The sequence below is a fragment of the Tamandua tetradactyla genome, chromosome 9 (assembly GCF_023851605.1).
Source record: "Tamandua tetradactyla isolate mTamTet1 chromosome 9, mTamTet1.pri, whole genome shotgun sequence".
NCBI lineage: Eukaryota > Metazoa > Chordata > Mammalia > Pilosa > Myrmecophagidae > Tamandua > Tamandua tetradactyla.
The window spans coordinates 13,951,506-13,977,883 of NC_135335.1; the positions used below are offsets into that span (position 1 = coordinate 13,951,506).

The 26,378-nt window shown below is 50.7% G+C and overlaps 1 protein-coding gene across 12 annotated transcripts in view; it reads left to right on the plus strand.

Annotated features, from left to right (window-relative positions):
- The first annotated feature begins 3,250 nt into the window (after positions 1-3,250).
- VPS37C (VPS37C subunit of ESCRT-I) overlaps positions 3,251-26,378 on the plus strand; it is a 28,440-nt gene continuing 5,312 nt past the window's right edge. The window contains exons 1-6 of one of the 12 annotated variants that reach the window (XM_077116066.1): positions 11,508-13,092; positions 13,470-13,505; positions 14,217-14,347; positions 22,291-22,389; positions 25,413-25,584; positions 26,293-26,375. In XM_077116066.1, coding sequence (XP_076972181.1) covers positions 12,951-13,092; positions 13,470-13,505; positions 14,217-14,347; positions 22,291-22,389; positions 25,413-25,584; positions 26,293-26,375 — 663 coding nt within the window. In that variant the 5' untranslated portion in view covers positions 11,508-12,950. Of the gene's footprint in view, positions 3,543-3,793; positions 3,894-3,914; positions 5,740-9,497; positions 9,838-11,507; positions 13,149-13,469; positions 13,506-13,529; positions 14,348-22,290; positions 22,390-25,412; positions 25,585-26,292; positions 26,376-26,378 lie in introns of those variants that run through there. The other 11 variants (XM_077116067.1, XM_077116073.1, XM_077116072.1 and 8 more) reach the window with 11 other exon arrangements.

Genomic DNA, 26,378 nt, shown 5'->3' on the forward strand with positions numbered 1-26,378 from the left:
TGTGGGGTTAAGTTTCATATGAACAAACCCCAAGACTGGGGGCTCTGCCTGTAGCTTTGGTTGTCCCCACTGCTTGTGGAAGTTGAATTTTCCCCCTTTCTGTGAATAGGCTTTTTGAAGATCCTGTTTCTATGAGGCTGGATTGAATCCGGCTGGGCCTTAATCCATAGAACTGCAGTCTTCATAAGACCCCAGAGGAAATTTGGAAGTCAGAAGTCACAGAAAGTCACAGGACTTCTGTCACCAAGGAGCAGCCTGCCAAGTGGTGAAGGCAGAGATGCCAAGGAACCCCCAGGACAGCGGCATGCCAGCTCCAGAATGCCACAGACTCTGCCTGTGGAGAAAACCTGGCCTGCTGAGACCTTCTGGTCTCCAAAACCAAGATGCATTAAATTCCCATTTTTCAAGTTAACCCATCGTGTGGTATTTGTCACAGTAGCCCTGGCAGATTGAGGCAGGAAGGCAAGTTCCTTCTATTTTGTTGTGGCATTACATGTGGCCTCCATTCCCACGGTTGCCTCACATTTGCGATAACTCCTCTAGTTCCAGCCATCGTGTCCACATCCCACCCAGCAGGTAGGAAGGAAGATATTAAGGGCAGGTCTCAGAAGTTGCACACACCCCTCCTGCTTATGCTCTTTATCCACACTCAGTCACAAGGGCACGTCTAGGGCACATTTCAAGAGCAGCTGGCATACCTGGTATGCTTTAATCTAAATCCCATTTCATAAAGGTAGAATAATCCCTATTCAATACTGTATGTTTGAAACTGTAATGAGATCATCTCCCTGGTTGATGTGATTTAGTTAAGAGCGGTTGTTAAACTGGATTAGGTGATGGCATGTCTCCACCCACTTGGGTGGCTCTTGATTAGTTTCTAAAGTCCTATAAAAGAGAGAACATTTTGGAGAATGAAAGAGATTCAGAGAGAGCAGAACAGAACGACATAGCCACGAGAAGCAGAGTCCACCAGCAGCGACCTTTGTGTTGTGGGGCACACCCAAAGAGAGACCACGCAATTCAAAACTGCAAGCCAATTTGGAGTCTTTATTAGCTGGCCGGCGACTGCCTCAGAAACCTCCAAGAAAGAGGATTCAGAGAGCAGCCCCCAGAGGTTTTCAAGGTGTGCTTATAAAGGCTAAAATCATGCTGTGGTTTTTTTTTTTTTTTTTTTGCTAACAAGCAAGTGGTTCATAAAAGCAGAAGAATGCTGTTAGCCATTGCCAAAACATATCCCATTCCCTCAGTTTCTTAGCATTGGTTATTGTTTAACTCTCGGGGACATGCCACCCCAGTGGTATGGGGACTCTCCCTGGTTGGGCCTGATTGATTGCTTCTGCTTGGGCTGATTAATTGCTCCTGGCCCTCCACACTTTGGAGATGAAGAAGGTAAACGCCTCCTGGGGTACTTCATGAAACCGGAAGCCAGGAGAAGAAGCTAGCAGATGACGCTGTGCTCGCCATGTGCCCTTCCAGATGAGAGAGAAACTCTGACTGTGTTCGCCATGTGCCTTCTCACCTGAGCGAGAAACCCTGAACTTCAACAGCCTTCTTGAACCAAGGTATCATTCCCTGGATTCCTTTGACTGGACATTTCTATAGACTTGTTTTAATTGGACATTTTCTCGGCTTGGAACTGTAAACTAGCCTCTGACTAAATTCCCCTTTTTAAAAGCCATTCCATTTCTGGTATATTGCATTCCAGCCGCTAGCAGAGTAGAACAGTCTGCCACATCATGCCATGAGGATGGTCTTCATTCCAAGGGTGAAGGGTTTAAGCAGGAGAAGGCCATGGTGACAGGCGTGTTTTATAAAGATTAGCAAGGCATGCTGATGAAGGTGGCCCAATGCTGGCGGATGGCATTGGGGATGGGGAGAAGGGAGGATCTGGAAAGTTGTGTAGGAGGTAGAATGAACAGATGTCATAAATGGCTGGACCTAGAAGGAAGTGTGGCATTAAGGATGCACCTGGGCTCCTGGTTTGGAAAGACGGGTTAACCAAGATAAGAACCATAGGAAGAGGAGGGCATTTTTTTTTTTTTTAACATGGGCAAGCACCGGGAATCGAACCCGGGTCCTCTGGCATGGCAGGCAAGCATTCTTGCCTGCTGAGCCACCGTGGCCCACCTGAAGAGGGCATTTTGACAGGAGATGGCGAGTGCTTGAACTTGAGATGCCTGTGAAACTTCTAAGTGGAATATTCCAGTTGGCAATTTATACAAGGGTCTGAAATTCAGGACCGAGACTAGAGATGGAAAATGAACTTGGAATTGACAGGTCATCTGTGGTTTGGATGGTTCTCCTGATCTCTGAAGCACAGGATGATACACCTGCACATACCCCAGGGTTTTGGTTCAGGCCCCCAGGAGAAGGAGGTCCAAGAACCTGACAGGCTACAAGTGGGAGACTTTCCCAGTTAATGACTGTGGCTGTGGTTTGCATTCATGAGACCTTCAGAATGTGAATATTGCAATGTGTATGCTGCGCACAAAACTTTGACACAAAGGGAAAGAACAGAGCGAAATTAAGGCAGGTGAGGCCTTCCATCCGCTTGTCCTTGCACTGGCACCGCTCTTGGGCTTTCCAATTACATGAACCAGTAACTCCCTTTTGCAGAATCTGGTTTGGGTTGGGTTTCTGCCGCTTGCAATAAAGGCCAGGATTCAACATCTGATAAAGTTACTGAACTGGGGACGCACCGTTTCCTGGATCTAAGAAGCTCTCCTCCCGGGGGTACCCAGGACAATTACGGACACTGCTGAGAGAAAGAGAGCTGGGACGGAAGTCACTTGTGAATTATAAAGCACTACTCAGAATGGATTACAGGTGTAATCCAGGGCCTTGGGTAGCAGGTCACTTCGGGGAAAACTGCTCAGGGTTGTTTTGAGGAGCCCCAGCAGTCAGTTTCACTGGCCGGCACTGCTGATTGCCGGGGGACAGGTAGATCGGCAGGTCACCGCAGTCCTGTGTCACGGACAAGAGTGGGGGTTCCGTAGTCTGAGCTCTGCCCATCTAGAGCCCTCTTCCGCCTCCCCGCCACGTGCTGTGATCCTGCTCGTTTCCCCTCGGGCTCCTTTTGGGCCACTTCGAGTTGCTTCCCTAAAGCCAAGATCTGCAGAAACGGGGGTGGTGGTGGCGGGGGGGTGGGAAAACGCGGGACGACTTGCGCAGGCGCAGTCCCCAGGGGCCCTTGGTCTCCGCCCACTGGGCCGTGTCTCTGCGGAGGGCGGGGCAGGAGCTCGCGGGGGGCGGGGCCGGGGCTTCAAGCGCGCGCGCGAGCGGGAGGGGTCTCGGGGACCTTCTCGAGGGGCGTGGCACCGAGTGACAGCGACCGTGCGTGTGTGACCGCGTCTCAGAGCCCACAGGCCCCGGGCTGGGCCGCCCCACGTGGGAGCGGGACAAGAAGCGTGAGCCCCGGCTCCCGGCGCCCAGCCGTTGGAGGGACGTCACATCCGGCGGGAGAGGGCGGGCCTCCCGGATCCCGGAAGTGCGGGCACCGGCTGTGGCGCTGTCCGCGGCGGCGGCGGCGGCGGCTCCGGCAGGTAAGCGGGGACTGGAGAGGGTCGTCGGCCCGCTACGGGGGTTGGGGGGGGTGGGGGCGGGGCCGAGGGGCTGGGGTGGCGCTGGCGGTGGCTCCCGGCGCGTCCCTGCCTGGCCGCCTCACCCCGGCGGAGGCCGGTGATTGGGCGCGAGAGGCGCGTGACACACGTCCCTCCGGGAGGGAGGGGTGGGAACGAGGCGCCGCCCACGCTTCCCCCGCCCGAGGTGCCGCCCGCCTGGCCCCCCCACCCCACCTCACCCCAAACCGTTTGTGCAGCCCCTCACCCCATATCTGAGCCTCTTGCTGGTCACACCGTCCAGGGGACGTTAGAACCAGTTCGCCCATTGTACAGGTGGGGAAATAGGCCTGAGAGTGGGGACTTTTAAGCCCAGAGGGTACACGGGAGGCCGGTGGCAGAGCTGGGGTCGCAAGGACTCTGGCCTTTGACCTCTGGTCTGTGCCCTTTCCTAAGGGCAGTGACTGGATGAGACTTTTTCCTGATCTGTAGTCTGGACCCAGTCTTCCAAGTCTCAGTAACTAGCCAGTCCTGACCTTTGGATCCGCTGGGTACAAAGCGAGTGGTGTATATATGACAGTGTGTGCCCTGGTTCCTCCCCCTTTCCTCCCCGCAGCCGGCGAGGTGGTTATTTTCCCTTTAAATGGGTGGCGGAAGGAGTTCCCTGGGGCTGTGTGTTGCGAGTGACTGAAGGAGTTGACCCCATTCCGTTTCCAGCGCTTGAACCCAGAGCTTTCTCTGCTGCACCGTCTGGGCTCAGTCACCCTAGGAACGGCCACCGTCAATTCTGAAAACTCGCCACACACTTACTTCTTTTTCCCTTGCTGTATCCCAGTTCTTCTGTTGCTGCCTCAGGTCTTTTTCACACTCTTTACTGGCTCCAATACCTCTCATCCAGTAGTCCCTGTTTTCCTGCTGGTGCACCCCCGATGCTGCCACATGACTCTCAGCTTTGTTACCATCAGCCCTAGAGCTGGCAGTGGTGACAGAAGGACTTGGGAAGGAAAGACTCTTCTCTGATTGTTGTCCAAAACTGTGACTCTACAGAGGCCTAAGTTCAGCAGTTCTGGACGGGAGCAAGGACTGTTGGGATGGAATGTTGGATATTAAAGTGAAAGTCTTTGTTCTTGAGTCTTTTTGTGGGTCATGGTGCCCACAAAAACTTTTTCCCTAGATTTGTCGTGGAAACCTGGCCTCCAGTTCTTTACAGGTAGCAGTAGCTCTGATTTTATTCCAGTTTGCTATGTGCTGGGCACTGTTATAGGGGCTCTGTGAGCATACCAAATTCTCAAGACACTTCAAGGGAGGTGGTGGTCCCATTTTTACAGATGAAGTGAGACTCAGAGATTTACGATAACTTGGCTAAGGTCACAGCCAGTAAGTAGCTTAGTTGAGATTTTTATTTCAAAGCCGATGTGCTTCCCACGCTATGACATTGCCTCCCAGGTTCCTTAAAGTGGTTTTCCAAACTTGCTGGACCTTAAAAATCATCTGTGTTAATAATTCAGAGCCCCTGCCTCTGGAAATGGTCCTCCTGTTTGAAAGGGGCCCAGGAATCTGGATTTTTAATCATTGTGTAGGATGATTTTCACTGTGAGGCAAGTTGGGGAAACACTGTCTTAAGGAGTTCATGGATTTGCTTGGCCACTGGAAATTTAGAAGTGAGAATATTTCTAAGGAGTCTTGTTTCCGTATTGCTTATTTATTTGAAATTTGCCCATCTGCTCTAGAAAGGACATTGGGGCATCTAGCCATATGAGTCATCACTGGACACTCTTGGCCAGTAGTAGTAGGGGATTTTCCAGACTGACATAATCAGGTCACTGAAGACCTTGTTTTAATCCGATTGGATTTCTGTGTGGAAATTTCTTGGCAGTTTCCTTGCAGAATCTGGGGGAAGATTTCGGTTTCTTCCTGGATGGTTGCACCATGACAGAGAAGCCTCTGTGATGGCAACAAGTGGCTGAGGTCCTTTGAGCTTTAAAGGTGTGTTTACTTAGTAGGCACTCCCTCAATTCATTTCTCTCTTCTGCTTTCACTGGTTTATGTGAAAGACTGGGACAACACCAAAGAGGTTTGTTGGGATTTAGGTGGGGCTGACAAGTGTACGAAGGGCCTGAGAAGAAAGGGAGAAGTGGGAGAGTTTCAAAAGCGTGAGCTTCCCTCATATAATCCAGACCAGGTAAGCCTAGCATTGTACACCCGTAAGCATTTTCAATCCCACTGCCAGTTTATCTGGTCCCTCCATAGGATTACAAGTAGTTAAAGGAGGCAAAATTAGCATTATAGTGTTACTTTATTCCCCTTCTACCCCGTTAACACTGATTTCCAATTTGAGTTCTTTTAAACAGCGTATATACTTTGTATAGCCTGAATTATTTTAAATTTGCTGAGACTTGGGTTATGGCTTGGGTATGGTCGCTCTTAATAAATGTTCTGTGAGTGCTTGAGAAGAACGTGTATTCTTGCTGTTTTTTGGGTGCAATGTGCTATAAAAGACAACGAAGACAAGGTGATTGGTTATGTCATTCAACCCTTCTCTGACCTCGCTAATTGTCTATTTGTTCTTCCAATAATTAAGAGAGAGACATAGAAACTTTTGGCTATAATTGTGGATTTGTCCTTTTCTCCTTGTAGTTTTTACTTAATTTTTTATAAATTGGATAAAAATTTCCCATTTTAACCATTTTCAGTTGTACAATTCAGTGTTATTATTTTTACAGTGTTGTGCTACCATCACCACTTTCCATTCCTAGATCTTTTCGTCGCCCAAAACAGAAACTCTTTATCCATGAAGTGGTAGCTCCCCAGTCCCCTTTCCTCCAGCTACTGGTAGCTTCTAACCAACTTTCTGACTCTCTGAATTTTCTTATTCTAGATATTTAATATAAGTGGAATCATAAAATGTTTGTCCTTTGGTGTCTGGCTTTTTCACTTAGCATCATGTTTTCAAGGTTCATCTGCCTGGTAGTATGTATCAAAACTTCATTCCTTGTTATAACTGAGCAGTATTTTATTATATTCTGTTTATCCGTTCCTCTGTCGATGGGCAATAGAATTGTTTCCACCTTTTGGCTATTGTGAATAATTCTGCTATGAATGTTGACGGTGAACAGATATCTGTTTAAGTCCCTGCCTTTAGTTCTCTGGGGTATTTATGTAAGAATGGAATTGCTGTTGGTAATTCTATGTTTAACATTTGGAGGAACTGCCACACCATTTTCCACAGCAACTACACCATTATGCACTCCCACCAGCAACGGACAAGAGTTCCCACCAGCCTAGGTTGGCCAAAAATCAGGGAGGACAGCAAGTCTTATGATCTTGGATTTTGGACAGACTATACTTGCTTGACTGCTCTACAGACTCCTAGATATTTGGTCTAAGTGATATCTTGCCTTCACCTTAATCATGCCCCTTCCTTAAGGGATGGAGGGAAAGCTTGCTCTGTGCAGATTAGAAAGCATGCGGTGGGATTGGAGGGCTGATGGCTGCAGATAGAAATTCTTCTCAAGCCATCTGAACATTGAGACAAAGAAGAAACAAATGAAACTTTGGTGGGAAATAGTTCAGGATTTATATATATATTTTTATTTTATTCATGTACTTTTAGGATTTATATTTTTAAAGCAGGGCCACAGGACAAAGAAGGAAGAGTCTTCTCCAAGTGGTACGGCTGTGTTTTGCTGCTAGGAGATTTCAAGAACATGCTACTTGCCAAATAACCTGGTTTTTTTGAACACCATAGTGATTGAGGCTAAATGCTGTTGATCTGTGTTATATCTAGCCCTCAGCGTTATGTCGCTTCCTTGATCGATGCTGTCTCTGGAGGAGTCTTAAATTCTCTCTGTCCTCAGAGTCCCCAGAGCAGTGCTTGAGTTGCAGAGGTAAGATTGAGCTGAATGTGTGAACTCAGCCACTGTGGTAAAAGTCATGAGAAAAGTCATTTTATCATGGATAAAAGTCCTGCCTCCCAGGACCTAACTCCTTTCATCCTTACAAAAGCTTTGTCTTGCAGAGAGGCATGGCGAGATTAAATAACCTGCTCAGACTCCCCAGCCAGCAAGTGCCTTCCAGCTCTGAGCCTTTAATCATTGGGCCTCCCCTGCAGTTTCCCACACATCTCAGGAGCTGAGGGCAGAAGGAGGCACAGTTCCTGGGGTTCTTGGCACCGTCTGACTCTGGAAACTGCACAGCCCTGTGCACCTGGCCAAGGAGTCAGGACTAGTAAAGAGTAGTATTTATGGTTCTGGTACTCATTATGCTGGGTTCTGAGCGTAAAAGGCCCTGCCTGCTCTTTAGACATCTGGTTGGAAAGATATCAGTAATCATGGCCACTTAATAAATTTGTCCCCAGAGCTGGACACTGCGTCTCCTAGATGTGGCTTGTCATCACGGGGGCATCAGTATCATCAAGACCACCCCGGTGGAACTGTCCTCATTGAGAGACTGTGAGCAGGCCTGAAACTTCAGTTTGTCCCATTTTCTCATCTGCAAAATGAGCAAAACCGAAGGATATACCACAGGGGCCCGTGACAGGGATCAGCGAGCGACTGCGTGTAAAGCTCTTAGAGCAGCGCCTGGAGCATGGCGAGTGCCCTCTAAGTGTTGGCTGGGGTGATGGTCCTTGTCCCTATTTTACAGGTGGGACAGTGAGGCCAGGAGAGCACGGAGCAGTAGGTGGGACCTCTGCTGCTTGGCTGCAGAGCCAGCACTCTTTGCCCAGATGCTAAGACACCCTGGCTGAAAGGGAGTGGAGGAGGAGGAGGGGGACTGAGGCAGGGGTGCGTAGGGTGGGAGTTAGCAGGGCTGAGGCGCTAGAGCATGTGTGTTCTGGGAAGTTTCTTTGGGGGTCCCCTCGAAGTCAAGGGGGAGACAGAGCTTGGGGTGGTTAGAGTGCTTTCCGTACCCCTGTGCCCAGAGCCAGTCCCCTTTGATCTGTCCTGTGCGCTGGAGTCTGGGGTAAGGTTTTGTTTGGAAAAAGAAAACATTGTCCTACTTAAAGAAAAAAGTTGAAAAGTTGGAAGACACGCTATGAGTAGGTGGGGCGTGCCAAGCAAGTGGGGAAAGCCCAGGGAAGGCGGCCTGCCCAGCCCAGCCTAGCTGTGGGCGACTGCTCCCTCCTGGGGGAGGAGGGGGGGCCCTGGGTGGGGGCAGATGAGTGGGAAGCAAGGTTTTAAAGAAAATTAATCCTTGGTGCCTGGTAGGATAATGGGAAGGAAGAGGGAATAGAAGTTGGTAGTCCTGCAGAGAGATGCACGTACGAGACTTTTGAACAAACTCTTAGACGAAGCTTGGCGGTCAGACATCAGAGATGGCCTGGAGGATGGGGACCAAAGTGAGCAGGAGCTGGGGTCACCACAGGCAGTGGAGGCATGGGTGGGGCAGTGGGCTTGGAGGGTGGAGAAAGATGATGAGTCAGGGCTGACTGGAGTTGTTTGGAAGCTGGCTCGGCTGGAAGGCAGGTGGGATGAGGGTCATCAGGTTTTGGGGGCACTAAACACAGCAATTCCTCAGCAAGAATGAAAACCAAGGAAGTCTCCCTTCTGTGCCTCACCCTCCAAATTGCAGGACGGTCAGTTCAGTGATGCTTTAGGGCAGGCGAGAAGAAGACGATGGTGTGGTTTATTTTTTACTGCCTTCTGTGGGAAGTCAGGCAACTCAGCAGTCTGTGTACTTGGGTGCACAGCTGGAGGCATTCCGGGAACAGAAAACCGGATCAGGTCTACAAATGTTTCCCCATGAAGCGGCAGGATTTGGAAGGTTTCTAAGGCAGCAGCAGGTGTCCTTGACGTCAAGGGTGTGATGGGATGAGTTTGGCTCACCATGTGCAGGTTGAACGTTGCATGTTGCTAGGGGAACGACTTCTTAAGCGGCTATAGGTGGAAGGTGGACGTGGGGAGTTTATAACAAACCCGAGGGATTTTAGCGCTCGCCTTGAAGTGTGATTTCAGGCTTGAAATAGTTGGCAAGTAGAGTTGGCTGGTAATGGTGAGGAGGGGAGGGAATGGAGTCCGTGCTTAGAAAGGGCTTCCAGATGGTGGCTTCCAGGGGTGGGGCATGGGCGGAAGCTGGAGCCCCACCCTGCTCACTCTCGTAGTCCTGGGTTACGATTCAGGAACAGCAGTGATTGTGCTCCACAGTGTTGAGCCCCAGGGGTTGCAGGAGTCGCCCCTAATCATCAGATTACCCCTAAGAGGCAGAATGATTTGAAACTGGCTCAGGGCTCAGGCGCTTGCAGAGCTCTGCCGGGGATGTCAGCTCACCTGAGCCACACAAGGTGAGGTTATTATTGTCCCACGTTCCAGGTATGGTACGTGAGGGTGTGGGACTCGGTCAAGGTCACAGAGTGCAAACCCAGGCGTCTGTCCCCAATTCTGTGGATTTTTTCCCTCTGTGTCCTGGAGGATGCAGCGAGCACCCATTGTTTGGACAGAGACAGGGGGTGGTTCTGGGGACCCTGTCTTACTCTGATCTGATCTCATTCCCCCTGATGTTAAGAAAATGCTACACTTTCCCTGTTTGCTTTTTTTTTTTTCTTTCTTTATCTTTCCTCGCAGAGGATATCTGGTGTCCATTGAAGCTGTGTTGTTGAGGCAAAGAGATCCTCACTGATGTAGGTTTACTTATGCCCCATGCTCAGAACCAATACAGGCCTTTATTTTTTTTATGTTAAGAATAGAACTTGGATGCTGCCCTGAATTTGAGCCCTTCCCGGCCTGCTGGGGAGTGGGACCAGAGATTCACCACCTCGGCCTACTTTCCCCCCGGGTCTGGCAATTGGCCTTTGGGCCTTGCTATCTCCCCCTAGATCATGTTCAGGACAAGTGGGGCCAATTGCTGCGAGAGAGAGAGAGAGAGGAATGGAAAGAAGTTGAGACCAAGAGATAAACCCAGCTGGGTCGGCAGGCAAAAGGCTTTGTTTTCCCCTCACCTGGGGCAGGAGTGCAGGGGGTGCTGCCAGGACCCAGCAGGGCACCCCTGGGAGCGCTGCTGGGTTGGGGTATGCTAGGTGCTGCCCCAGCTTTCTGGGCCTCCAGACACCCCCATGCTCCGGGCATTGTGGAGGAAGTGGGGCCCTCTTTGTCGCCTCTCCCCATCCTGCACCCCTTTTCTGTAGCATCTGTTGTCCCTCACATGGAGGGTGATTGCATCTAGCCTGTGGGGTTTTTGTTATCGTTTTTTGTTTTACAGCTTTGAATTGGTTACTGAAATTTAGAAATTGGCAGATGTCACATCAGTCTGGATTTCCAGCTTCCCTGGGACAGTCTGGCAGATGTGGCAAAGCTGGGCTGGCCCTCTTGCCTGTAAACAGGAGCTGGGGCAGGGACCCCTTCCAATGGGACACCCCCCCCCACCTGTCTGGCCCAGCCCCTGTAGGTGGCCTGCTTTGTGACTGCTGGTGGAAACAAAAGCTGCAGGGAAAACCAAACTTAAAACGAAAAAAAAAAGAGAGAGAGAGAGAGAAAAGAAAAAGAGAGCCCCTTTCCTTCCTGGCTGTTAGGAAGGAAATGAAGTGACAAACTTTCTCCTCTTTGCTGGAGGGAACAAGTGAGTCAGTCCATCCAGGGCCTTTGCCACCTTGTCCCCACCAGAGGAATCTGGAGATGGTCTGATCGGCTGTGAGTTGATGCTCTTGCTGCCTGCCCCGTACCCCCGCCCTCCCCCAAGAGCTGCATTCCTGCTATATCCGTGGGTTCCGCCAGCTGCCTCCCGGCCTCCTTGAGGGCTGCGGCCTGTGCCCCGAGACCTCTAGCTCCCAGGCTTAGCTGGGGCAGCCCTTTACTGAGGCCTTCCCTGCTCCTTGCCTCCCAAGCCCCAGCTCTCCCCTGCTCGCCACCACCCCCCACTCTCTAAGTGCATCCCACCTCCCGTTAAAACCCTTCTCATGGTGCATTTGCAATGATTTGTTGTGAGTTCTTTTTTTTTTAAACCAAATTGAGTTCCTGGAAAGTTAGGATCAGTTCTTATATTTTATGACTGTGTCCAGCTCATAGCAAGGGCCCAATAAATACGTATGCCTTCCTCTGTTTATTTGAGGCCTCACACAGTTCTTGGCACATAGTAATTGTTCAAGCAATGTCTATCCCATGAAGGAAAGAAGAAATGAACGCAGGTCTCAATCCGTGGGGGGAGGTCACCATTCTCACATTGCCGTGCCTCGTCTACCCGCCACTGGCAGGTTCCCTCCCTCCTGCCCACCATCATTTCTTCAGCCAACACTGTTCAGTGCATTCTGTATACCAGCATCTATGCTGGGCGCTGAAAATGCAAAAGGTGAATAAATGATTCTCCAGGCCTTCAAGGGGCATAATCTGTTCCCACCTCCAAACGCAGGTCTCCTGCTCCTCCCTGCAAACAGTGAACCCCAGGCACCACAGGAGAAATATCCAGCACCTGCCTGGGCGCCTTTGCCCATGGACAGGGGCCGGGGTCAGGGCACCAGTGCCGAGGGACCGAGGCAAGTGGACTTGTCAGATGCCCCAGTAACAGAGCCCCCTGGATTCCAGGCCCCTGAACATCTTCTCACAGTCTCCCACTTCTCTGCTTTGTGACGGCCTTGAGGTTGGAGGCCACTTGGAGAAGTGCTGGCTTGGATTTGGCCACCATGTCAGATGAATGGAAATCTCTTCTCAGACGGCAGCTCTGTGGCCCTCAGGCAAAATATTGTCCTGTGCTCCCTCCTTTCCCAAATTACACACCCAGAGACGGGCTGGCCGCTTTTGGCCTCGCTGGGTGGTTCCTAGGGGAAGGTGATGTCTCTGACATCTGAAAAAAAAGGCACTGGTAACTTCCAGAAGTGGGTGATGCCATGATAAATGGCACAGGACGGCACTTGCCTGCCGGGGCCAGAGGTGCTGTCAGAGGGCGGGGACGTGAGCTGCCACCTCCAGCCGGTGGGACCGAGGAGAAGCTGGAGAGGCAGCGTGCTTTCATGAGCTCGGGATTGCTGGATCTCGGATGGCCCTATACGTCAACCCTGGTCCTCACCACACCCCCCGCGATGGGCAGAACAGGCCTGGAAAAGGCCTTCGTGAAACCAAACACTGGACAAGGGAAAGAACTTGGGCCTCTGATGGTTTGATTCCCAGCAGACTTCTGGGACCTTGAGCAAGCAATCGCCTCCCTGTTTCTTTCTGGGCTTGATCTTATCTCCGAAGTAGGTTTGCTTATGCCCCATGCTCACTTCCTTAGCAGGGCGATGTGTAAATTACTGCAGAGTTTGCAAAGGGCTTTGATCATAGAAGGAGCCACGTGACCATAAGGCATTGTTGACCCATTTTGCAGTTAAGGAATATTAAGGTCCCTAAAATAGAGAATGTTTGGCTTCCACTGGGAGTGGTTTGGGCACCACTGGGAGTGGAATCCTGAGCACACCTCATTCTGGGAGGAATGGGGACGTGTGGCTCTTGTAAGTGCCGGCAGCACCTAGCAAAGTGGCACAGAGGCCAGCGAGTTGAGGAGACAGCTGGATGGGCAGAGCCTCGTGGAAAGAGCAGCGAAAGGGAATTGATGCAGGAGAGAAGCTTTTTAGGTGTGGACTGAGCTACTTTTCTTCTCAATTTGATGGAGATCTTCTTTCCCAGTCAGGTAGTATCAGAGACAGAGAAACTAAGAGAACCCCCTCCTGCTCTTCTTTTGATCTTTGGTTTCAGAAGTTAGAGAAACTGGTTCCGTTCAGTCCCCAACTTCCTCCTGGTTATTTGCAGGATCTTCCATGCCAGTTTGTATATTCCAGGGAATTGCAAACTCAGATGGTACATCTGGGTAGGGATCCCTGGGGTCTTAGGTCAGAGGCCCCAGCTGCTCATTTCAGCCAGTTGGTGCCACTTGGCACTGGGGCTCAGCATTGCCGGATTTTACAGTGTTCCAGGAGAGCCTGATTATGCGTTTTTTTTTTTGCATGGGCAGGCACTGGGAGTCAAACCTGGGTCTCCGGCATGGCAGGTGAGAACAATTTAAGCATTTTTAAGTGAAAGTTCCCATTTTCTGAATAGTGGCTCCTAGCTCCTCTGGTCTGGGTGGGATCTGGCCTGCAGGCTGCTTGGTAGCCCCTCCTGGGTCTGTTTCTGCAGTTCAGGAGTGACCTGCCTATGACCCGGACCTGAGGTTGACCCTGAAACCCAGGGGTGTGATGTGTGTGTGGGCAGTGCCATGCAATGAATGCCGTGCAGTGGGTTTATCATCAGGGCCTGCCATGGAAGCCTGTCAAGAGGTTGCCCGGGGAGCTGGAGGCCGGAGGACTTTGCTGGAAAACCAGCCCTTGATCAGTTGGTGCTGTTTTGGGGTCCTCTGGAATCCACTGGTGAGGGGACTGGTGGTTTTCTAAGAGTTTTTGTAGCTATATCCCTGGGACTAACTCTTGAGAACAGGAGCAGAATATGTGGCTTCCCTCTTTGCATGGAGAGGGAGAGCTGCCAGCAAGGAAGTGCCCGTGGGGATGGGGTGGTAGTTGTGGAGAATTTTGCAAAAGCGAGACTTGTTCTTACTTGCATGAGTGTTTAAGGATAGTGCTTTGTTCCCAATTTTTGTCTTTGATGTCCCAAAGCCTGATCTTCTGGGTGACAGGAGACTGGCTTAGAGGTACCTCTTATCTCGGGAAGGAGAGTCTAGGGTGCACCCTGGACACTGAAGTGTTGACACCCCCCTGTTGCACAGAATCTGCTAGTGCTTGTGACCTGCTGATGTCCGGAACCGTGGCCTGCAGACTGCTGGGAGGAGGGGATGTTGCTCAGGGATTGACCCCGCGAGGATGGCTACCAGAATTGCATCCTGATCCCCAGCTAAAGGTCTGATGTTCTGGGGGCCTGATGCCAGGGAGAGGATGGGCCAGTGAGGAGAGGTGTAGGTTTAATCCATTACCAGCTCTGGAGTAAATTCTCATTATCTACAGAACGGTGTGATTATGCCAGCTGGTCAGGTACATGATACAGGGATTTTTGCCACAGGGAGTTCAAGGCACACAAACAGAACCAGGTGTGGGGAGTTATATTCCAGAGGAGAAGTGCCTTTTAGGATGGGGGGTGGCATGGGATGGGGCCTCAGGAGGCATGTGTAACAGTCCTGTAGGCTGCATAATTTAGTGCACCCCAGAGTTATCTGGGGAGCAAGCTTGCTTATTTATTTATTCGCCATTCTTCTTTATTTAACCGAGGAATCTCCTTTCTTGCTAAATATTACCAAATGTGAATGACGTGGTACATCCTTGGAGTTGCTGCTCTTCCTGTCCCTTGTGAAAGCAGCAGCAGAATCGCACAGCTTTTAGCAACGTCAGCTCCCTTTGCATGACTTGGGGCTTCCAAGCCAGTGTTTGCGGGCAGGGGTGTTGAGAAGACGGCTTTTCCTCACCATATTTGCTGTCCCAGACGCCTCTGTCAAATGCCCACGTCCACCACAAGTTCGTGGAGGGGAGACATACACACTGCACCCCCAGAGGTACAGAGAAAGAGCCTCTTGTTGGTCCCAATGAGAAAACGGTGCAGAATGTTCCCAGATACTTGAATATTTGTACTAGTCAGTTTGTTTGGATTTATTCTTAATATGTAATTATTAAGAGATTTATTGTAGGAATGGGCTCATGCGACAGTGGGGATGGGTAAGACTGAATTCCATAGGGCAGGCCACTAGCTGGGAACTCCGATGAAGGTTTCGATAAATTCCCCCAGAGAAGCTGGTAGGCTGAACTAGAAATAGAGATTCTCCTTTCTGACTGCTGAAATCAGCTGTTCTCCTGGATGAGACTTCTCTCATTGCTGAAGGCAGCCTCTTTAGTAGATGCAATCAGCTGTAGATGTAATCAGGTGACTAATGATTTAAATCTATAAAATAGGCTTGCAGTAACAATCAAGCCAGTGGGGCTTGACCACACGATTGGATAACTTTAACGTGGCCAAGGTGATACGTGAACTTAACTATCACAATGTTTTACAAAGATTTTGTTTTGATTAATTTTCCTCTGATCAGATCAAACATATATCTTTTTTAGGAAGAAAAGGGGTCTGATGAGGGTAAGCCCCCTACGGAAGCCAGTCCTTTTAGTTGCCCGTGGGGTGGTTCCTGCTCAGAATAAGCTCCCACTGTCCTCTGGATTGTAGGGCCCAGCATCCACCCACACCTGGCATTTCCCTGACCAACCTCCATGCCCGGGCGAAGCCTGACATCATAGCCACATCTTCCTGTGACTCCCCTTCCCACTGCCACGGAGGTGGCCAAAGCTTGGGCTAGCTTCTCGTGAGTGGTGGCCCAAGTCCTGCCCCTTGTCTGGATAAGGCAGTGGCCAACTTGGACACTTCCTTGCTCAGCAATCCTACTTGTTCATGAGGCTGCAAACCCAGAGCTTAAGTTTCCAGAGGAAAAGACCCCGTTTCATGCACCACCATGACCACAGAACCAGGCTATCGGCATCCAAAGGGAAGTGTGCCTGGGCTCTGGGTGCACTCAGTAGAAACGGCAAAGGCCAGGGCTCGAGCCACCTGCATTTTCCCCCTGCCCCTGCCTTGGACTGGCTGACAACCCATTACTCTCTGGGGCCTTTGCTTTTCCTTGGTCCTATGGGTCTGTGCCCTCCCGAGTCCCCTCCGAGCACTGGGGGAAGGAGAAAGGAAGACAGTAAATGCCACACTAGTTTGACCTGGGTTGCTTACTTACAATGAAAGTTAAATTAAGAACCCTGGAAATCCTGAAGCTCTAGTTCTAGACTGGCTTTTAAACAGGGATGCCAAGTGATTCTGATGCACGGCTGAGAGACCTCTGGACCACGTGGAAGTACTTGTACTTCCCACCTGTGGAACTTGGCCAAGTCAACCCCCTCTCCTTGACCCCCACACCGGGATGTTGGGGTAGCAATGATACTCCCCGGATAAAGGGGCTGGGAGGGTCATCATGAGGGCAGATATGGCCTGCTAATGGGGGTCCAGGCTTACTCTCTGTATTACGGTGAAGAAATCAAAATCCCAAGAGAACAGATAACACAGCTAGGAAGTTGCAGAGGCAGCACTCAAACCCAGCAGGCTGGCTCCAGAGTCCCTGCTCCGTACCTCTAGGCTGTGGTCCTCAAAGTGTGGGCCAGGGAGCTTTGGGCGGGGGGTGTCTCTTAGACATTATTTGCCTTTCTGACTCTGTCTCGTTTATGAGCATTCTGTCTAGTTTCCAGAGACGACGTGACATGTGACAGTGTAGCCTTGTGCTTTAAACATTTCTCATGGCGCATTTCTAATATGGTTTAAAACCAATTCTCATGGTCCACATAAACAAAAGCTCTTAGGGGTCCTCAGTAATGTTTAGGATTAAGGGGTCCTGAGACCAAAACGTTTGTGCCCCACTGCGGGAGGCTGTAATGCCTTAAATGTGATTCTGGTCACGCGCCTGGCGTGGACCCTCCTGTGGTTGTTGGTGGTGATGATTCAGCACCTGTGCTGGGGGCTGGTAGCGCTGCTCTGGGCTCTCCATGTGCCTGGGGACCCCACCCCCACCCCCACACAGTGAGAGCGAGTCTGGAGCCTGCTGGGCACGTTTGCAGGTGGCACATTCAGCCAGCTGCCCAGGGCAGCTGCTCTCCTTCTCAGCCCAGGAGCACCTGTGGCGGGCAGATACCCTGCTCCGTGGTGGGTGGGTTCTTCCCTGGGCTCTGGGTGCCGCTGCTGCTCTTCTCGGCTGGGCCCTGCTGGAGGCTTTAGTGACAGTCGCCAGCATTGGCTGAGCCTCACTCTGGGCCTTCTCATATTGAGCCAAGCCCTTTGCTGTGTGTTCTCATTGACTCCTGCTGTTATACCTGTTTCACAGGTGGAGAGCCCGGGGCTGGGGGAGATTCATTAACTTGTGCAAAGCCCCACAGCCAGGGAGCGGCTGGGCTTAGATCTGATCTACCTGACCAGAGCCCCTGCCCCTGGCATGTGCAGAAACCCTCGTGTTGCAAGCTCGTCCTGCTCATCCTGCTTTGCTGCTTGTGGCAGACTCCCTTCAGCTGGCAGTGTAGACACGGTGTAACAGCATTCTGCTTATTAGGACTTAAAAAACAACAAATCTTTCTTGTTGCCTGTTCCAGTTTGCTAGCTGCCGGAATGCAATATTCCAGAAACAGAATGGCTTTTAAAAGGGGGAATTTAGTAAGTTGCTAGTTTACAGTTCTAAGGCTGAGAAAATGTCCCAGTTAAAGCAAGTCTATAGAAATGTCCAATCAAAGGCATCTAGGGAGATATCTTGGTTCAAGAAGGCCGATGAAGTTCAGGGTTTCTCTGTCAAGTGAGAAGATTCATGGCAAACACAGTCAGGGTTTCTCTCTCGGCTGGAAGGGCACATGGCGAACACGGTGTCATCTGCTAGCTTTCTCTCCTGGCTTCCTGTTTCATGATGTTCCCCAGGAGGCGTTTTCCTTCTTCATCTCCAAAGGTCGTTGGCTGGTGGACTCTCTGCTCTCTCCGAATCTCTTGCTTTTTCCAAAATGCTTCCTCTTTTATAGGATTCCAATATACTAATCAAGACCCACCCGAATGGGTGAAGACACGTCTCCACCTAATCCAGTTTAACAACCACTCTTTTTTTTTATTAATTAAAAAATTTAACAACAAACGAACAAAAACATTAACATATCATTCCGTTCTCCATATCTAACAGTAATTCACAATATCATCACATAGTTGCATATTCATCATCAAGATCATTTCTTAGAACATTTGCATCAATTCAGAAGAAGAAATAAAAAGACAACAGCAAAAGAAATAAAACAAAAACAGAAAAAAAAGATTATACATGCCATACCCCTTACCCCTCCCTTTCATTGATCACTAGCATTTCAAACTAAATTTATTTTAACATTTGTTCCCCCATTATTTATTTTTATTCCATATGTTCTACTCGTCTGTTGACAAGGTAGATAAAAGGAGCATCAGACACAAGGTTTTCACAATCACACAGTCACATTGTAAAAGCTATATCATTATTCAATCATCATCAAGAAACATGGCTACTGGAACACAGCTCTACATTTTCAGGCAGTTCCGTCCAGCCTCTCCACTACATCTTGAACAACAAGGTGATATGTACTTAATGTGTAAGAATAACCTCCAGGATAACCTCTCGCCTCTGTTTGGAATCTCTCAGCCATTGACACTTACTCTCATTTCACTCTTCCCCCTTTTGGTCGAGAAGGTTTTCTCAGTCCCTTGATGCTGAGTCTCAGCTCCATCTAGGGTTTTTCTCAATCTTTTGATGCTGAGTCTCAGCTCATTCCAGGATTTCTGTCCCACACTGCCAGGAAGGTCCACACCCCTGGGAGTCATGTCCCACCTAGACAGGGGGAGGGTGGTGAGTTTGCTTGTTGTGTTGGCTGGAGAGAGAGGCCACATCTGAGCAACAAAAGAGGCTCTCTTGGGGGAGACTCTTAGGCCTAAATTTTAAGTAGGCCTGACCTATCCTTTGTGGGGTTAAGTTTCATATGAACAAACCCCAAGATTGGGGGCTCAGCCTATATATAGCTTTGGTTGTCTCCACTGCTTGTGAGAATATCAAGAATTCAACTTGGGGAAGTTGAATTTCTGCCTGTTCTTACCATTCCCCGAAGGGGACTTTGCAAATACTTTTCCACTCACTGATCGAATCACTCTGGGATTCATCGGGGCATCACTCTGGACAAACCAACAAAATATCATGTCCTACTCAAGGTTCCAAGTATTTACTTTAACAACCACTCTTGATTGAGTCACATCTCCAATGAGATGATCTAACTATAGTCCCAAACATACAGTACTGAATAGAGATTAGAAGAAATGGCTGCCTTTACAAAATGGGATTAGGATTAAAGCATGACTTTTCTAGGGTACATACATCCTTTCAAACTGGCACATTGCCTTACCTCTTTCCCCCCTTTCCTCCCCTTTCCCCTAGATTTCTGCTTCATCTCAGCATATTTGTAGTCTGATGTTTCTCTGACAGCCCCAGATTTTAGACCAGGGTTTTTGGAGTAGGAGGGGGAGGGAGACAGAGGGCAGGTTTGAATTTTGGCTCTGCTGTCAGCCAGCTGTGACATACCTCACCTCTCTGAGGGGATGACTGCGGTCCCTCCCATGACAGGTACTGTGCCATGACCTGCATTGCCTCTCCACGAGTACAGAGCTGTCTCACTCAGAACTGGGCCCCGATCTGGCCATGTGGACGTCTCTAGGAGGGACTGGATTTCTGGGCTCACCTAGGCCTATTGAGCTGAACTCTGTGGGCTGGAGCACGTGCAGAGGTTGGGGCTATACTCAGCCCACATCATCATCATCATCATCATGTATTTTGTCGTCCAAGCCAGGACGCTTTTGAGCATGAAAGGGGCCACCGTTAATATCGATGTGGGACCAGGTGGAGGGAGCTGAGACTGTCCTGGCACATGGCAGCCTCTGGTTACTGTTTATCAGTTTCTCTTTTCAGTGTTTTTAAAAACCTAGGAGATGCCATTCCCTTCCTGCTGCAGGTGGGGAAACCGAGACCCTGAGAAGGCTGCTTCTGTCCCCACAGCACTAACCCGATTCTTGATCCCAAACGCCTTCTCCTGGGCATAGCGTTGTCACCGTGGGCTCAACCTAGCTGAGCGCCTGTGGGGGGGTGGTGTTGGGAGGGACTCAAGCTCGTTGCAGCATTGGACTCTCTTGAAAACTAAATAATGTTTGTAATCAGAAAAAAACCAGCGCAACAACAGGTCCAAAACACCAATCTGGCAAAGATTAAAAACTGGAAAGTAGATACTCGAAAAGGTACAGACTAGGTAAAAGCCAAGATCCTGTCAGCAGAGAGGAAGCAGGGGCAGAGCTTTTGTGCCTCCTCCCCTCGGGTCCTGTCCTGTGACCCAGGCATTGAACAATGATGTCCCTCGATCATGGTGCTTGGGAGAGGATCTGGCGACCTGCTCTTCTATCAGAGCCGATGCTGTCAGCCAGTTGCTTTTCTGCCTGAATGCCAGAGAGCCCAGTGCGATCTTGTCCATTTGCTCTGACGAGGATGCACATGTGACAGGCCACTTTTCTGGTGATGCACATGTGACAGGTCACTTCTCTGGTGTGTGGAGGGGCTGCCGGTGCAGAGAACACTTGAGAGAAACCCAAGGTGGTTAGTGCACTAAATATAACCAGCAGTGACACACTTGAGGTGGCAGAGCCCTCGTATCTGAAGTTCTGTCCAGGACAGGTGGCATGGTGGCCTCCATGCTCGCAGGTGGTCTTGGGCCTCATTTGCTCCCCATCCCCTGGCTACCTGGCTCTGTCTGCCTGCCTTTTCCGGTCTGCTCCTTGGGGAGCGTCACTTGCCATCGCAAGGCATTGTGGGTTTGCTCTTCTGGCTGCCGAGTGCCCCTTGTGTCCTGACATCCATTGTCTGGGTGGAAGGAGACGCATCCCAGGCTCTGGGGAGGGCATGGGTGACGCGGCAGGAATGCACCCCATGGGATCGTCACCTTCCCTGAGCCTCTGTTTGGTTTATTTATATTTTAAAAATTGTTTTTATTTTTTAAATTGTGAAATATAACATGTACTGTTCTAGTTTGCTAGCTGCCGGAATGCAACACACCAGAGATGGATTGGCTTTTTTATTGCTTGGGCAGGCACCAGGAATCAAACCTGGTCTCTGACATGGCAGGCAAGAACTCTGCCTGCTGAGCCACAATGGCCCACCCTGGATTGGCTTTTAATAAAAGGGGATTTATTTTGTTAGTTCTCAGAGGAAAGGCAGCTAACTTTCAGCTGAGGTTCTTTCTTACATGGAAAGGCTCAGGGTAATCTCTGCTGGCCTCTCCAGGCCTGTGGATTCCAACAACTTTCCCTGGGGTGATTCCTTTCTGCATCTCCAAAGGCCTGGGCTGAGCTGTGAGTGCTGAGATGAGGTATGCTGAGCTGCTTGGGCTGTGCTACATTGAGCTCTCTCATTTAAGCACCAGCCAATTAAATCAAACGTCATTCATTGCAGTAGGCATGCCTCCTAGTTGACTGCAGATGTAATCAGCAACAGATGAGGTTCACACGCCATTGGTTCATGTCCACAGCAGTAGATCTAGGCACCTTCACCTGGCCAAGTTGACACCTGAATCTAACTCCACATGTACAAAAAAGCAATAAATTTCCAAGTAATATTTTAACAAGTAGTTATAGAACAAATATTAAAGTTGGGTATGTGCTATGGTTCCACGATGTTTTGTTTTTCCTTTGAGCTGCTCCAAGACACTGGAGACCAAAATAAATATCAGTATATTGATTCAGCAGTCATACTCGTTTATTGAATCCTATCTTCTCTGTTATATGCTTCCTTCTCTTTTGCTTTTCTTTTTTTTTGTGGAAAATAGTATATATACAAAAAAGCAATAAATTTCAAAGTATATCGCAACAATCAGTTGTAGAACAGATTTCAGAGTTCGGTATGGGTTACAGTTCCACAATTTGAGGTTTTTACTTTTAGCTGCTCTAAGGTACTGGAGGCTAATAGAAATATCAGTATGATGATTCAGCAGTCATACTCATTTGTTAAAACCTACCTTCTCTGTATAACTCCACCATCACCTTTGTATTTAGTTTATTTTTTATTTTTGGCCTGGGCAGGCTCTGGGAATCGAACCTGGGTCTCCAGCATGGCAGGTGACAATTCTGCCACTGAGCCACCGTCACACCACCCTATATTGTTTATTTTTGATAGACTGTATACGATAGACCATGGCCACTGTCCCCCAAGCTACCCCTTCCTTACATCGGTGTCTTTTCTCTGTTCCCAGGGAAAGATGGAGATGCTGAAAGACAAGACCTTGGAGGAGCTGGAGGAAATGCAGAATGACCCGGAGGCAATTGACCGGCTGGCCCTGGAGTCTCCTGAGGTAGAGGGAGGCCAGCGTGGGACCCGGGGAAGGCCGGCTGGTGGGGGACCGGCAGGCCCTTTTCAAGGACGCTGGCTTGTTGGGGGCTTTGGACAAATATATCTCCCTTTCCTGTGGCCTTCTCCCTGGTTTAGACCCAGCCAGAGGAGCCCCTGGAGGTTTCAGGCCAGTTCCCAGGCCCTCTCAGAGTTCTAGGGAATGTCAGAGAGTCCTGGGCCCTCACATGGAAACTTCCAAGGGCCCAGATACTCTGAGAAGTCCCCACACTGCAAACCAGCTTGAATCTGGAGGCAGCTTCTGGACGCTCTGGTCCTGTTTCGTGCCCCGAGGACCTTGTCTGGCTTCTGGGAGCCGTTCGTGGACTGGGACACAGGCTCATCTCCTGTTCATCCTGTTTCTCGCTGGAAACTGGCGCCTAGTTCTCTCAGCCCCTAGTTGCAGAGCCCTCGTGTGAAAACCAGTGGCCCTTCTGCGTGTACAGAGCTTTTTACTTTATTAAGGGCTTCCCCTGCCCTCCCCATCTCCTTTGACTTGGTGGCTCCCCTGCCAGGTAGGAGGGGGTCAGCCTGTGGCCGCACAGCTGTAAGTACCCGAGTCACCCCTTGAGAGCTGCAGCTGTCTGGCACTCTGGAAGTGACCCCCCATACCCCATGTTAGGGCACGACCCACCCACAGATATCCTGAGCTTGTCTGACTAGCATTAAAATACATTTTTTTAAAAATTATTTTTTAGTGCACATTTTCTTGTATTCGAGAAGTTAATAGGTTTCCAGAAAAGTCATGCATAAAATACATTAAGTATAGAGTCCCCATATACTGCCCTGTTATTAATAATCTTGCATCAGTGTGGTATAGTTGTTACAATTCTTGAAAGAACATTCGCAATTAACTATAACTGTACTGTTGGCGATAGTCCGTGGTTTACAGTAGGGTTCACGGGTTGCGTTGTATTGATCAGCCCTTGGAACATGTTTATCTTTTCCCTGGTGAACAGGTACACTGGGTCTCCTCCGTGAACTTGCAGTATGTCCAAAACCAAAAAACAAAGCGACTCCCTCCGGCTTCTCCACGTTGCGCTTTTCTGTTAGGGGGAAACCCACCATGACTGTGTCTCTTGCTCCCGCTTGGCCTGGGCCCCTGCTGCCCCTCTCCCTCTCCCACCCGCTCAAACGAGTGACCTCGGCTGGGCTTGCAGGGATGGAGAATTGGGTTGAGTTCCGCCACCGAGCGGTGGGAGCTATGGGGACACGATGCAGTGGGTCCCGCCACCGTGTGGCCTCAGCACCAAGCTCAGCTGAGCGCTTTGGTTGGGGGGACCAGAAGCAAAAGCTGGGCTAAGCCCCAAGATCGATGCACATGGGCCATGCACATAGGCCTTCGTCCCTTCACCTGCCATTCCTCCGTCAGGCAGGCAACGCCCAGTGTTTATTGAAAGCAGGGCTTCACCCAGTTACAGTTAGGTTGACTTCCAAGCTGAGCAGACTCATAGACCCTGTGGCCGAGCGGGGGATCACGGGAAATATGAGTGGGCGAAAGGCCACTTGAATTTTGTGGGGTGCGGCCATACCTGACCGAGCGATCTGAATTCTCTGAGGAAAAAAATACTCCCGTGGATCGAAGGGGAATGAAGTAGCAAAGATTTTTGACCAGGTTTTCTACCATGGACTATAAAAATATAATTGAGTCACTGCAGGGTTGTGAGAAGAAATAGGAGCTAAGTTAGTTTGGGTGGGACTCTGGAGAAGAGTTAGGAGAGCGCATTTCTGCTTAGAAGAGTATGGACAGTGGGTTAAGGCAGGGTGTCCGAGCTCTCTGGGGCCTGGTCTTACTGAACTCTCAGAAATGGTTGGTGGGGGGTGCTTTAGAGTGACCGCTTAATGGAGGAGGACCACAAAGATTTTGGGGAGGCTGTGGAGAGAGGGGCAGAAATGGGTAGGACAAGGTTTAGGGGAAATGATAGAGCAGTAGGATTTATTGGTTAAGACCCAGCAAAAAGGCACGTCCCCTCAGGGAACAGCTGAGCAAAAAGAAGCTTCCATGACTGATAAGAACTAGATGGAAAATCAGCTGCAGTGACATCCCTGAGACAGTGATTACCAGGTGGCCTATAGAAGGTTTGGTGGAGGCAGTCCAGGAAGGCCACCTTGGGGCCAGCTTGGACCGAGGCACCTGCGTGGACTCTGGCCTGGGCAGAGCTGAGGGACCTTGACTGACGCCACGATCCTGAGCCTGGTGGCCCTGCCTGTGGACGGGGCAGTGGCTGTGGCATCCTTCTTTGTCCCTACACGTGGAGCTGCAGCCCTGTGGCTGGCCATCAGCAGGCGGGCAGGACACCCCTGGGGTCCCCATCTTCCAGCCTCCCCGTGGGTTTCCTGCATCAGGCGGTGGCTGACCCAGGCCGCCTCGGTCCCGACGTGAGCTGGACCCTGAGCCCTGGAGCAGAGCCGAGTCCTCTCCCTTGGCGCCACCATGGCCCCGTGGCATATTCTCAGGCAAAAAGGTCCCAGCACCGCAAAAACCTAACTGCGGGGACGGAGTGCTGCTCGGCTCCAGGCACATTTGGGCCATGTCCAAGGCACAAAGGTTGGAACTGGGGTCTCGGGCTGTCACTTCCTGGGTGGTGGGGTCCTCTGCAGGCGCCCTTGCCCCACAGAGTAGCTTTGTCTCTGGCCTGTCTGCCCGCATCAGCCTTTTGACTCTGAAGCTTGGGATGAGCGGTTGGGACTTGGGGTTTTCCCTACATCCCTTGGGACCTGACACTTGCTCTCTGCGTGGCCGGTGGTAGGTTATTAATGTTCAGGGCCAGTGTCCTGTGCACAGAGGCACCCACCTCAGGGCTCTTGGGAGGATTAAGCAAGGCCCTGGGTCAAAGGGCTTTGCCAGGTTCTGACTGGAGCTGAGGGCTGAATATTGTCCCAGTGTCCCCGAGGTGAGTCCTCTGTGCCAGAAGCCCCTGGGCCAGCCCGCCAGGAGTTGAGCGCTGGTGGTGACGAGCCTCACGGCTGGGTGTCCTGCTCTTTTAGGTCCAGGACCTGCAGCTGGAGCGGGAGATGGCACTAGCCACGAACCGGAGCCTGGCTGAGCGGAACCTCGAATTCCAGACTCCCCTGGAGATCAGCCGCTCCAACCTCTCGGACAAGTACCAGGAGCTCCGGAAGCTGGTGGAGCGGTGCCAGGAGCAGAAGGCAAAGCTGGGTAGGGACGGCCGGACCCCGGGAGCACCCTCTGAGGTGTTCTTCTTTGTTAACCAGGGCCTCTGGCTGAGGCTGGCCTGGAAGAAGAGGGACAGAAAAGGGCTGATATTTATTGCAGCTCCCCCTGCTCAGTGCTTTATGCACATCTTCTCACAACAGCCATTAAGGGCAGGTACCGTGGTTATTCTCATTTTAAAGATAAGAAGGGAACCTCAGAGAATTCAAGAACTCACCCAAGGTGACGTAGCTAGAGATGGGTGGAGTGGGGGTTTGACTCCAGTGGACCTGCCCTCTTAACCAGTTGTCAGTGGAGGCAGCTCGGCTTCTACGCTGTGCAGGGTTGGGCTTGGATCTCTGTGTCCTGGGCCTGTCCTCAGTGATGGTGGGGGGGGGCTGTCCTGGCCTTGTCGGGGATGCTCAGACAGGTTAAGTAACTTCCCTGCGATGCCTGAATCTTCCCGGTGTCCTGGGGTGAGGTTGAAGAGACTGGTTCCGCAGGCTCCAGGCTGGGCTCGGTGGACTCCTCTCTGCTCAGGAAGGTGATGGAAGGGCCCTGGATTGGAAGGGTCTGCCGGGCCCTCCCGAGGAAATCCAAAGGGGGCTCCAGCACAGTGGCTGGGCCTCGATGCACTCTGAGGCCCATTGGAGAGCCTTTGATGCTGTGAATGGGGAGGTACTTTTGAAACATCAGCTTTTCTGTCCCTCCCAGAGAAATTTTCCTCGGCGCTGCAGCCAGGAACCTTGTTAGACCTTCTGCAGGTTGAAGGCCTGAAGATTGAAGAAGAGTCTGAGGTG